The sequence below is a fragment of the Mchenga conophoros genome, linkage group LG10 (assembly GCF_057382185.1).
Source record: "Mchenga conophoros isolate Kocher_MC1m ecotype Shallow Benthic linkage group LG10, M_conophoros_male_GT1.1, whole genome shotgun sequence".
Taxonomy (NCBI): Eukaryota; Metazoa; Chordata; class Actinopteri; order Cichliformes; family Cichlidae; genus Mchenga; species Mchenga conophoros.
Genome location: NC_140535.1, coordinates 12,215,136 through 12,229,120, shown reverse-complemented (window position 1 = coordinate 12,229,120; position 13,985 = coordinate 12,215,136). Strand labels below are relative to the sequence as shown.

Sequence of the window (13,985 nt, the reverse complement as noted above, 5' to 3'; positions counted from 1 at the left end):
CTTGTCCCAGATCCTTTGCAAACAGTAAATGTGAAATCCTGAGGCCATCACAGAAGAGACCCTCCACCTCTGGCTAGATATTCTGTCTATAAACACCATCAACAGAACTAGTGTTAAAAGACAGCCCTTGGTCAGCTTCCCACCCACCCGGAACTAGTCCACGCATACATTGCAGAGATGTGTCAGCCAGGACGGCCCTACAGCATCTAGAGCCTTCGTGAACTGAGGGAAAATCTGACCCAACCCAAATGCCTGTCTAACTATATCAGTGGCTTCACCGCCGAGTCGTCCCCCTCCTCCCCAGACTCTGCTTCGAGTATAGAATACACTGAAGTGCTGCCAAACAGCACTCCAGTGTATTCCATTTATATTCAAGCTAGCAGACGGTTGCTGTCGTACCCCATCTGGGTCAGTGGTCATTTCCAACTGATGTGAATACACATCCTGAAGTGCGCTTCAGGGAGCTCCTGTGGCAAAATGTACACTGGGTCAATATCTGTGGCTAATATTAGAAAGAGAACTGGCAGCTCACGTCTTAAAGTATAATTGTTTCGGGTGAAACTCCAACCATTAATACCAAGAGAAAAACCTGGCTGAATGGCTGAAAACCTCATATTATCTTACAGTTCAGAATGCAAGAGCCACAAATGAACACTTCATTTAAACTGTGTCCAATATTTTTATATACCCAGTTATGTTTACTGGGCCGTGTGGTGAATGATCTTTTCTTCAACATTTTATTTTTAATATTTATCCAAAACCATGCTAGTCCATTCATTTTCTTCCACGTATCAAATTCAGGGTTGTAGGGCAGCTGGAGCCTACACCATCACCCCTCACAGGTCATCATCCCAGCTGTCACTGGGCAAGAGGCAGGGTACATCCTGGACAAGTCGCTAGTCTGTCACAGAGACAGACAACCATTCATGCTCACATTCACACATATGGCCAGTTTAGCTAACCCATGGATGTGTGTGCAGACACGGGAGCACTAAAAACCTTTGTGCCGTGAGGTAACAGTACTAACCACCACGACATGCCCTAACTGCTCCCTTCTGTCAATAATTTCAATTACTAAAATTGGATGAATTCTCAAATATTACTTCCTAGTTGCACAACAATTGTTCTCCTGTAAAGTTAAATCACTTAATAGACTCCACAATAGGAATTGATCATCTATAAATACCGACATGCAAGGCTTTTATTTTTAATTTGGCAGCCTCCTCTGCACTGTGGAAACCTGTGTTACACACATTCCTGGAGAGATTTTGTGTCATTCTTCTGACAACTGTTTGGTTGCATTAACACTTTCAGTCTTCAGAAACTCTCTCCTCGGATATTCATCAGGATCACCGTTTTCCTGTGCCAGGCTTGCAGTGCTTCATTCTGATACTATATTGTAGCAGTCCTCACCAGGTTTATGTCAGTTATGCTGAACTCTGAACATGAACTGAGCAAATTTCTCTTGGCATTATTAACAAAGATTGTATCGCCAATCCTCTTTACACTCCTTACACTGCAAAGTGCTCTGCAAAGCCAGACTGTGTACCACACTGCTGGGCGAGTCACTTCAGGACAGCTACTGTGGCTCTGGCCAGATTTTTTTACTTGTTTGTGATTTCATCTCAAAATCTAGATAGAAAAGTCGATTATTGATAACTTTGGACTTCCCAGCAACCCTGTGCTGCCAGTTACAGCAGCAAACAACAAGTAAACAACACCAACACCGTAAACAAGTACATTTGATAATCAAATCATGGCTGATCTATTTTAATCTAAAATAAATAAGTGTGTGTGTGTGTGTGTGTGTGTGTGTGTGTGTGTGTGTGTGTGTGTGTGTGTGGTTCTTACCCCAGCCAGCAGAGGTGTGGGCAACACTGTTTCTCCATCTGGCCCTTGGGGCGCGCAGAGCTGGGGTGACATGGTGGGCGATTCATCTATAAAGGGCAGCGTTTCTGAGCCATCCTGGGACTTGCCGTCCTCTCCTGCGTCCCCCTCGTATCCATCTGTGTTATAGTTAAAGTCTGGAGGACAGGACACAGAAAAAGACAAATATACTGATCAGCAAATCACCCCAAAGAACAAAGCAATCATTCCACTGTTTTCATCACCACTTGGAACAGCCCAACACTTCCTCAATACAGCATTAAGTTCTCCATTCTGCTACATAACCTTGAGTTGAGGGGTTATATGAATAAATGCCAGAAGAAAGCTTTTCCAAAACATGATGTGTGGGTGAAGCTGACCACTGTGTTACCCTATGAATGTAAAAAGTCAACATTCATATTTTATTTGGCAAGATATTGTTATAAAATGTTGTCATAATTACTGTATGAATTCTTAAGTTATGGTGTATTTAGTGCAAGAAACATTAAAGATCATCATTGATCAAATTATTCAAAGCACTTGCTGAGGTGGTCTGGTACACATCTGACCATATTTAGGTTGTCGTGTATGTACAGTATAACCCTCTTTGTACTGCCATTAAACAGACATTTTGTTGTTTTAATAGATCTTCAACTTTGACTCCCAAAATCTAATGAGTACATTATTGTGTGCAAGTGAGTCTTTGTCCCAGATTTAGACAAATCCACTCAAGATTTCCAGGAAACCCAAAAACAAATTGCCCCTGGCCATGAGTGTCACCAGGGCAGAGACATAAAAAACTATGGTTTACATTTTAAAAGCCAGAGCCAAGTTATTCTCAACCCATATTAGCCATCTAATTATTTTAATTAAGTGTTTTTGCACTGCAGCTTCACTGTTGCCAACACTTGTTTGAAACGCCACAATGACAACGACCTGTGGATCAGGTCAGGAGAGTCGTTTTTCCAACCAGCACGGCAATTTAATAAATACATTTCAAGAGCAATATATAGATTCATCTTATAAATGTAATGAAAAAGAAGAAGAAGAAATATTCAAACAAGCCAAGGTTAATAAATTAAAAAATAAAAACAACTACTATTATAGATGCTAATGCATTTTTGACTAACCATCTGTGATTAGATTATAATTCTATTTTGGTTTGCTAGTTTCATTCTTGTATTTGTGATACTGCAGTCTTATTTCATATTGTGGGAGTATTGAGGTCAAAAACCATGTCCTGTGACAACGCTCGTGTTCAGGCCCGAGTAGCAGTGACAGCTCCAGTAGAAAGAAACGACAATGACACTGAAATGACTCCTGTCCTGCCTTCAAAGGAGCACTGGTCAAGAAAACAGTGGAATAACAAAAAGGAGGAGATATAAAAAGCCAGTGTCAGATCCTGTAGAAGAAAAGAGAGATGTGGACTGTTGCTGTGGATGATAAACTACAAAGTACGACACATATGCAAAACTAAAAGAGAGGCAAGTAATTATCGAGTTACATTTTCCAGGATGTTGTTCTATTTAGCTTTCTGATACAGTGAAGCATCTTTAAGGAACTCGGAATAGGAGGAGGAAGCTTGTAGCTTGTAGCTTGTGAAGCTGTCCCTGTCTGCCTACATATAATGTGCAGTGAGAAGACAACAACATTTGATTATTACTGTGTTCATGTGCTTGAGAGGGCATGTGTGTGTTTGTACCAGTGCGTAAAGGATAGAAAACTCTAACAAGTTTTGGACAAGAACTAATTGAAAAATAAAAGCAGGGATCTATCCCCACTGGGAACACATGCACACTATCACTGGACATGTCAATCAACTCCCAATCCCTCCCCACCCATCTGTTAGCTTGTGTGTGGACCATGGAGAGTCACAGTTACCATATGGGTTGCTTGTAAATGGTGCACGTGGGTCTTTGCTGACTCAGTGAAGCAAGTACTGATTATGCGAAGTGCTGCTAGATGACAAGAGTGCATTATGGTGATTAGTGTGAAGAAGGCAGTTAAAAACACTGATGTAAACTCATTTGTCCAACTCCAACTGCGCTGTGATCGTGCCATAGAAAAGATCGGCTCTTCCAATATGCACCTGTGCATGCATTCGGTTTTCTTTTCTCAGTCTTTCCATCTCTTCTCTCTCTCCGACTCCTCTGAACACCTTCTGGCCTGCTGTCCGGCTCGTTTTCGCTAATCTGCTTAAATTGCGTGAGTGTATGTAAGAAAAAAAAATACAGGGAACTCCCAAGACACTTAGCCAGTGCTAAAGCACTCAACAATGTGCAAATCCTCAAATTTCCTCCCAGCTTACGGCTGGTGTTTTGAAGCTTAACTGCGAGTTGGAAGGACGGATGGATAACTCAACAAAAATACTTGAGTCTAGACAAGCACAGAGGTTTCCTCCTCTTTTTAAAAAGAAGTTGCCCGTGACTCACGTCTATTTGCAGAAACATCAACATGCAGAAGTAACCATTCACAAATATATTCCCGGCTGTGCCAAGCAGAGAGCCAGTCGATTAGAGAGAGCAGAGCTGGAGCAGTGGAGACAAAGCACAGCCAGTGGGCTCACAGTCAACTCTGCTCCGTTTGGCTCCGTGCACTTCTGTGCTTACTTACAGTTGCCTGAGCTGACACACATTTGTTTATCTGATAATGGTGAACACGACGTGCGCTAAGCTAATGTGTGCCATTAGAACCAACTGGTGTTTGTGTGAATCACTCAGAGCAATTCACTGTGAGTGGTCAATATTTGTACTCGTTATCTGTGATTAGCCACATTAATGCAGAACACAGAAAGAAAAGAAAAGGCTATTGTGAACACGTCTCTTGCGCTTCGCTGCTGTTGCTTTGCCTTTCACTGCTGAGATCAGACCAAGATGCAATACACATAATTGAGGACATTAAGGAAACATAAATAAAGGTTGTGCACAGCCATACGTTAGCAGAAAACACCACGTCAGTGGTGACACTGACCATAAGTTAGCCCTGTGGGGACATGCTGGACACACTGATAACTACTAGAGCACCAGCTGCAATGAGAGCACACAAACCACAAAGCTAATGAGTCACCGCACCACACCTAGTGTTCTCATGCTAGCCATGTATACCTGTATCTTTCATTATCGCAGTGCTGTTACTTTGGTAAAATCTGTCCACATTGAGAAATATAAACACTTGCCAAATTACCTAAAAATACCTTTGTGGTAGATAGAAGTTGTCTCCATGACAACCTTTTGCCAAAATGAACACAGACAAACAAAGTAAAAGACAATGAACTAAACTGAAAAAAGAAGATTTAATCATTACTTCCACATAGGAAGTTCAAATTTACCATTAGACAAACATTCAGTATAAGTCATTTCTACAGTTTACAGAGTTCTTACTCTAAACTGCCAAAGCTACATTTCCATATCTGTACAGAAGACAGACAGACTTTTATCACACCATGATATTTACAGTCGTTGTTTTCTGATTTGAATATTCATATAACTGTTTGTATACTGCAAAGTTCACAATACAGGTCCTTCATCGTAACATGTCTCGCACAGCCAGTGCTGATCACAGTACGTCGTGACTAACGTGGGGGAATTTCTCTGAAAGCTGTAGATTACAGCACAAAGGGAAACAGTGTAAAGCAAAGATAGCACACAGTGTAAATGCAAATAATATTCTGACTTAAATGTAAGTTTAATTTGCCCAGATGATGATGTCCAAGAATCTGGAGCTGGTGCTGGAAACGCTGCTCACAATGTTTGAATGTGCGCGAATCAGAAGCAGGTCCGCACGTGCACATGATTATCTGCACACACTCTGAAAATCTAACATGTGGGCTACCTCAGTCAGCTAATGCATCCTGATAATCCCCGTGCATGGTAAACAAACACACGAAAAGCAATTTTTCAGTAAAGAGGATTCATCAGCCCTAACCTGTTTTTAACTGCTCAATAGGGAGGTCCCCACACGTGCATGCACCAATATTTTAGAGGATTAAAATGGGGACAAACTCTAAATGTCATGTGATTAAATAGGAGGTAGCTTTGGGGTCAAGGACTGTAGGGGAGAAAGAGCAGAGTTAGAAATCAGCCCAACACACCGCCACACCGCTGCAGAGAACATGTATGTGGGTGTAAACATTTCCACATTTTTACACACAGAGTAAAGAGCACACTCAAATTCTCACCTAACTCGCCATCACTGGAGAAGAGAGAACGAACAGCACACACTGCCTCAAAGAAGAAAGCCATAAGTGTTGCCTGACTAGAGAAAAAAAAATCCCTTTCAGTTAACTTTATCCATGTCGCAGGCTACGTCCTACCTAAAAGACTCGCACCTGAACTCTCACTGATCCTGTCTTCCTCGGCTTCAGTACTTCCTCTTTTTTAAATCGCTCTGATAGCACTCATTCAAATAAAGGCAATGTTGTATTCAAGTACTGCACAGCCACATCCTATGAGGAAGCAACACAGACACAAAGAGCAGTTTCTGTGTGGAAGCCATAAAATGCCCAAAAAGCATCAGCGTGTCTTTGTGGACAATGTCCAGCTGGTCAGCAAAGACTGTCCTGTTATGCTTTATGGACATTGGAATCACTATTGTCAGTATATGTTCATGAAGTTCAGATGCACTCTGTGCACTGTGCCAAGAACAAATCAAAACTGGATTTCTTGTTCAGGTATTTTAACAATTTGCAGCATGATTGAAAGCAAACTGCCCAAACTTAATTCTAAAGCTTACAAGCGGCTGTAGTGAAGCCAACTGTGGATTAGTAGAGTTTTCATATTTGGAAATTATTCAAATCACCATGTTTCTACAAGCTTCTATGAACGGGGCGAGCATTTGAAGTGATGGAATGGCCTGTGACTGTTTTATAGAACCATCTGAATATGTAATCTGGCTTTTTCCAGTCTAGGAAAAAAAAAACTTTTAGCCACCTGACTGCTATCAAAGAAAAGGATACATCAAACAATGTCAGACTAATTTGTAAAAGCACATTGTAATCTAAAACGTCCATTAAAAATGAGATATTTTACCATCCAAACACAGCAAAAAGTACATTTTTAGATGATGTAAGCAGCTCTCAAGACAAGCTCAGAGTGCCCAGCTTCAGTTCACTTGAATATTTCCTTTGGATTTCATCACTATCGGATCACTCATATCAGCAGCAGAGACTTGTACTCAACACACAACTTATACAATGTGAGGTGCTTTCCCTTATACAAATTTAAAGGATATACCAAATGACAAGGGTTCAGTGTTTTATAAATGAAAAGGTGACTTGATGAACAAGCCTAGCAAAAGGCTAAGAGCTACACTTATCCGAGAAACCATATTTTATGAAAAAGAGGATTTTAATAAAACCATGCTATTGCTTGCAATGAAGCAGGGGGACGGACCTGAGCCAGAAATTCCACAAACATTCACCCGTTTGATGCTGTTCTGCGCTCCACATAATGCTTATTGAAACCGGTGTAGGCCATGAGGAAACACAGACTCTCTCCTTGTGTCACTCACACCACAGACACATACACAGTTACTCATGTGCTCTGCTGTGTGTTGATTGGGTTAAATCAATGAGGCCTCAGTTAATAAGACATGGCTCCTTTCAAACAGGCACACATGCACAGACACACACAGAGCACTAACTATGGGAGTCTGTGTTAAGGTCTGCAAAGGCCAAGTGTTTAAATCTGCCATCTGCATAACCAACTACCTCAGCAGTTTCAGAGCAAACAACTTCCACATGTGGTGGAAGAAAATCTATTACAGCGAATGCACTGAAAGGAATTCGAAACATTTGGAGAACAGAGCTGTAACACAAATTTGAACGGTAGACTTTTTTAAAGTTATTTGAAATGAAAACTAAAATAACAGAAATAAAAAGGCCCAAATATATCATTTGCTGCTAGAGGAATCAAAATGCAAAATGTGTTGTCATTAAATAGGTCAGGGATTACAGGCAGTGTCTGCTCTCTCCTGCAGCTTGCCATCTTATCACGCTCTTCTTTCTCTCTCATCATTCCCTGGGTCTTCCAAAATAAAAGCTCTGTCTGTTTAAAGGAGGGGTCTTCTGTCACCAGATGTGAACTCAAAAAGATTGTTGGTGTTTTACCAGACACTGCAGGGTCTTTACCTTAAAACAGAAAGGTTTTGTAAACGGATACAGTATTTTTTAAAAACTATTGTTCCTGCACACGCAAAGAGCCTCTACAAAGAGTCACTGCTGGAGTAAATAGATGGGTATATATGGTTTTAATTCCACACTGGGGAAATTCATTGGTGTGTGTGTGCGTTTGTGTGTGTTCCTAACCTAATGACCACAGCCCGGTGTCAGCTCACATTGCTGTCACCATTAACCCATCTTGACAGACAGCTCTAAATCCACCTGTCACACTCAATAAGCCATGATCACCATCCACGTTGATGAAAATGCTTTCTGCTGCTGTGGTGGTGTCAGGAGGTGAAACTGAACAGCCTGAGCAACACTAACTGATGGAGAATGCTTTCTGCATAGGTTTAACACTCCTTCACACTAAATACAACCCTCTGCAGGGATGGTATGGATTACACACACACACACAGACTATAAATGCACTCAAACGAATATCTATTGGGGTAAACACCTCAGCATATTTTCTATTTAACACTTTCTGCCCCCAAAGCAATTCTCTTTTAGTGTTAAGTGTTAAAACTATTATTGCAGATATAAAAAGATGATATAAGAGAGAAATGATTTAAGTGTGCAAAGATTTTAACTGTCAGTAACATATAATCACCTCCTATTTCCCATGTCCTTTTGTTGGTCCCTCACCCTGCACAGAAGGGATTTGTCTCTGAATAAGTTCTTCAGTATAACAGTGAAGCCTGATAGCAGGCGTGATAGCAGCATATTAATATTCTGAGTGTGTATGCCTTGTAACTACACAAGAAGGTGACTCCTTTTGTACAGGTGGAAACATTTTTGTCCACTTTCTATGAAGAAGGCTTTTATACGCTTCTGCTTATTTTGAGCAACATATATTGTTTGAATGGTGGATTTGCATATTAAACATGCCCACATTTTACTTCTCATAGAAGTAAAGGCTCAGGAATTTTTCTCCCTTTGTTCTGTCACAGGAGCCGTCCCTCATAAGGTTAACTCAGGCACACAAAGCACCTGCTTTTCAAATGTGTCGTTACAAGAAGGAGCCAATAAAAAGAAAACTACAGCCACAGAGGGTCACAGACCAGTTAGTGAACACTTACCAGCCTTCAGGGAAAAATTTATATTCTTCGAACAGTTGTGAGTAGTTGCTGGAGGCTGATGACACTTGCTGTGAGCCAGTGATGGATGGCCAAAGACCAGTCATCAGTCACTAGGTAAAAATGTGTATTCCCAAGCCGTTTGGATAGTGGCTGTGGGAGGTTGCTTGCCATTATCATTAGCTATTAAACTTCTCTTTTTCTTTAGAAGAAAAATCGTTTTCTCTGACAACCCAGAAGGCAGAAGATGAAATGATGCTGCAATTCCTCATATTTAACAGAAACCGAACTCCTGGTAGCTGCTATCAACATAGCTACTGTTAATTTTTCTCCAAGTCAACTCAGTGATAGTGACTCAATGTTCACAGATTCATATATGAATATGTATATTTCACATCGGAGAGTTCAACCAATAATCTGTCTTGAAGGAAATCTAAAAATGTAACAATCACAAAATTGAAGAAAGAGGAATCTATGAAGTTGTAACTAAGGTGAATACTGATAAATTGCTGTCAGCTGGTTAAGCCACTGCTCTACTCTAGAGTGGAGGAGGAAACGCTACAGTTCCTACACTCGCTTTCTTTCACATCCTGCCAGCTCTCCCTCTCTCTATGCACAATGTCTCAGAGCCAGGTCTGCCTGTGCACATTTGCACACTAATAAAGTCAGTGGGAAGAAAAGTTGCTGCTTCAGTGTGAGAATGCAATGTGGGAATTGTGCTGCCTACCTCAGCAATTTTGTCTTTAGAGAAGAGGGATTACATCATGCCCTACAGCCAGCTTACACTGTGTGGGCACAGAGAAGCAGCCCTGCAAACTGATTCTGTACAGAGAGCAGTGAAGAAGCACACACACATTTTAAATTTTACAGCACAGATGTGTGTTCCTGAGCCAGGGCCCAATGTAGTAATTTCAAAAAGAGACTGTGTGTATGTGTGTTTGTGTTTTGGGTTGATGGCAAGATATTCCTCTGTGTCTCTAGAGCTTCTCTCAATAGATGTAAGTGAGCTCAGCCATAACAGATCCAATTCTCCAAAGATAAAGGAACGAGAGGAGACAAGGAAAACAAAAAGCCTGCTTCTTGTTCATCTCCTGGACTTCCCGGCCTCATGTAGCCTTGACAGCATGACAGTACATCAGTGGCCTCACAGATGTATGGTCATTTTGTGTGTGTTGACAGTATACATGTGGGCTTTTAATTTCCCCAGTGACACACGTTGATTGATGATGGCACGACAGGGAAGTTTAAAAGTGTTACTCCATGCTACTCCACTTAACGTCAGTAGCAGCGACCTCGCATTATATTTGAAGGAGATACCCAGTGGGAATACGGTATCACTGGAAATCAGTTTCATTCTATGCAAATATGGCAATGAGTCAAAATAATTGAAGTAACTGGTCCTAATTTTATTAGCAAAGTTAGCTGACAACAGGCAGCTGTTGAGGCAGATGTGGAGATTCCAATCTATTCTGTTTACTTGAGGACTAAATAGGAATTTTATTTGAGCATGAATTCAGTACCTTGGCAATATTAGCATAATAGTCCTTTACAATCCAGTCTTAACCTTGTGTAAGATGACACTGCTGATCAGTAAGCAGAGTGTAGCTTTTAAAGTAAAGTGTTAAAGAGTCTAAAGACAGCAAAAATATTCTAGTCACATGAGTCAAATAATATCTGTTTGACAGCTAAGCTGGACATAAAAACTGGTCACGCAACAGGAAAATGATCTCAACTCTACAACAGAATGATTATTTTACTTTTTTAGTTTCCAATGACTGAACCTGTCTGAAATACAAGAGGTGTAAATGAGTCATGCAAACCTTCACCATACAGGAAAAACAAAACACTGATAGTGATCCAAATAAACATTTAGATTTGTAACTTCAAATATAATTTTGCAAGCTTGCTCTTTTGCCACTTGGCTAGAAAAATCAGAAAGTATTCTATGAATGCAGACTTATACTGCTACTGTGCACTGTGATTCTGTCCTGCGGTGAGTTTTCTGTCTGTTCTTGACAACCTGTAATGGACCTTTTGCATTGTTGCACCATGTCAGTATCACCATAACTACGCTTGCATCTGACTAAAAAATAATTCTGAAACATTTCCATGGTTTTATTTAAGAAAACTGATTAATAACAGTGAGCTTTCTTTTTATTCAAACCCAAAATTTCAGCATGCACATTTTCCATTTCAACAAACAGAAGATTATCCCGCTTGATGTAATGCTACAAAATGCTAACTACGCAAGTGTCGAGAGCTGTGAGGAGCTGGTCTGTGACTCATCACTTAAGCTGGGGTCTTTGTTCCCATTTTTCCTGTATCCAGCCTGATTGCGATTATAATGATTGGCTACTCTCACCGCACTTACCACTGTGCTGAGGAAATGGGCTGAGCACACTTTAATGGAAAACAAGCTGCGAGACTCCCACATTAGTTAATAGAGAACGAGAGAAACGAGTAGAAGGGAGTCCAAAAGATCAGATTTAACGGAAAGATAACAGGAGAGCCTTGCCTTTTAAACGGAAAGCCCAACCATGTTCAGGCACACAGACTTTCTGCGAGCAAACTGAGCAAAATATTTATTTGACAAAGGACAGTGAGTGTGAAGCTGCTAGGTGGGAGGAAAACAGGAAGATCACAGAGAAGATTCATGTATGTAGTGAAGGAGGAATAACAGAGGGTTTGTATAAGAGAAGAGGATGCTAAAGAGGCAAACCCTAAAGGGAGCAACCAAAAAAGAATATGCATTCTAATACCAATGTACTGGGATGAGGCTAATAAAGTGGTTCCCATTACCTACTTCACAACCTGTGTGCACACATCCAGAGCACTTCCCTGGAGAGAAGGGTCCGATAACAGGCATGTCCCTTAATACCTCAAATGAGTGACAATTCTACTGCTGCATATCTTCATGTGCCATGTGCCTGTAGGCAGCAAGAGATAAGGACCCCCCCAACTACAGATTTACATGGGTAAATTGCTGTTATCCCCCCTCTAGCAAACTCCAAACTCACCAAACCAATGTTACCATGGCAGCCAGCTCCTATACATTGTAATTAGCTGGTTTAAATCCCCAAGGCTCGGACTAGCTGGAAACATCTCACTGCTTCCATAGATTAGGACAAGCACATTCACACACGGGGCCCGAAGCTACTCCCCCAGTCCACATGGTGAAACGCACAAGAGGTCACATCCAAGTGCAGACACACCTACTGAACACACCCGCACAAAAAAGATGCACCAACCAATGTTTTACAGTTCACTTCCCACATTCATGCCTGTGCTTGAAGCAGGTGTGAAGAGATCAAGTAAAGCTGTACATGGCCAACACACACACACACACACACACACACACACACTGAGCACAGTTACAACAGTAGAGCAGCTCCACTGTGTGGGCATCTGGTCCCCTCTGCGTTTGATCGTGGGCATGTGCTAATGGAAAGTGTATCAAACCGTGCAGTGAAACAAAGGCGCTACAATGAGTAAAGCTATTAAAATGCAAGCGGCTGTCGATAGCCCTCAGGGCAGCCCTAGCAGAGACTGTAGTGTCTATTGCACTCCACGGCCCAATTAGAGGAATATGCTTCAGATTAAAAGCAGTGAGATTGATACACTTCAGGTGTATCGCAGAAGCAGCAGTGTGCAGCTCAGACAGGCCCTGTAAAAGCTTCAGATCACCATAATACCCTTTGTTGTTGGTGTAGGTTTAAAAAGGAAAGACTCACTATAGTACACATTTTGTGAAATAAAAAAAGAATTTGTAACAAAAACTGCATTCTTGAAACTAATTAAGCCAAAAGGCAGTTTTTCTAAAAGATCTGTTGGCTTACACGGAACATATATGTGGACGTGTATTGGAAACACCCTATTTTAAAACTGTAGTCAACTCCCTGCTGAATCATATTCTCGTGATTGCTTTAAAATGTCAAAAATCCACTTCCAGTCTGCCAAACCAGTGGGTACATATAAGCCTCACTGGTGTGAAAAAGCATGCACATTGTTGCACCATATCCAACCAAACTTTTATGCATGTCTTTTTTACTTCCAAGCTTTCAGAGCTGCCGGGTTCTAAAACTAGACGCAGCTGGTTTAAACAAAGGGAAACCTAGGGAACTTAAAAATGAAGCCGACGAGGAAGTTGCACAAACTGCAGTTGCTACTTGAGGCTGCACTACCGTTAGATGTCAGTGTTAAAATGCCCAACTTTGTAGCATTTAAAAGCATATAGTTTTTGGCATCTATGGATAATTTTTGAAGGGCGAAAAGTTTTTATAACTCATCCAGCTGGATAATTGACTTTGGAGTGCAGCCACATTGATTGACAGGTGTCCTAACAGAGGCAGCTGGAGTTGACTGGCATCTTCAAGCAGGCCTCACTAAAGCTTTTCCCTGTGTCTGTGCTGCTGGTAACTTTAGGATCCCTTTGAGTAGATCATCCGCCTTGATATCAGTTTGGATTCGGGAGACACACACCATCTCTACTTTTAGATTAGGCTTAAAACTTTCTTTTTGCACAAAAAAAACATATAGTTAGGGATGGATCAGGTGACCCTGAATCCCTCCCTTAATTATGCTGCAATAGGTGTAGGTGGTTGGGGGATTCCCGAGACTCATTGAGTATTTCTTTTTCAGTCAACTTTCTCACTGAGTATGTGTTAATAAACCTCTCTGCATTGAATCATATCTGTTATTAACCTCTGTCTCTCTTCCTGTCTTCCTTCTCTCACCCCAACCGGTCGCAGCAGATGGCACCGCCCCTCCCTGAGCCTGGTTCTGCCAGAGGTTTCTTCCTGTTAAAAGGGAGTTTTTCCTTCCCACTGTCACCAAAGTGCTTGCTGATAGGGGGTTGTTGGGTTTTTCTCTGTATGTATTATTAC

The 13,985-nt window shown here is 41.3% G+C and overlaps 1 protein-coding gene across 3 annotated transcripts in view; it reads right to left on the bottom strand.

Annotated features, from left to right (window-relative positions):
- abr (ABR activator of RhoGEF and GTPase) overlaps positions 1-13,985 on the bottom strand; it is a 119,201-nt gene that overhangs the window by 72,961 nt on the left and 32,255 nt on the right. For 2 of the 3 annotated variants that reach the window (XM_085288598.1, XM_085288600.1), the window contains exon 2: positions 1,852-2,024. In XM_085288598.1, the coding sequence (XP_085144724.1) occupies positions 1,852-2,024 (173 nt within the window). Of the gene's footprint in view, positions 1-1,851; positions 2,025-6,043; positions 6,142-13,985 lie in introns of those variants that run through there. The other variant, XM_085288599.1, reaches the window with a different exon arrangement.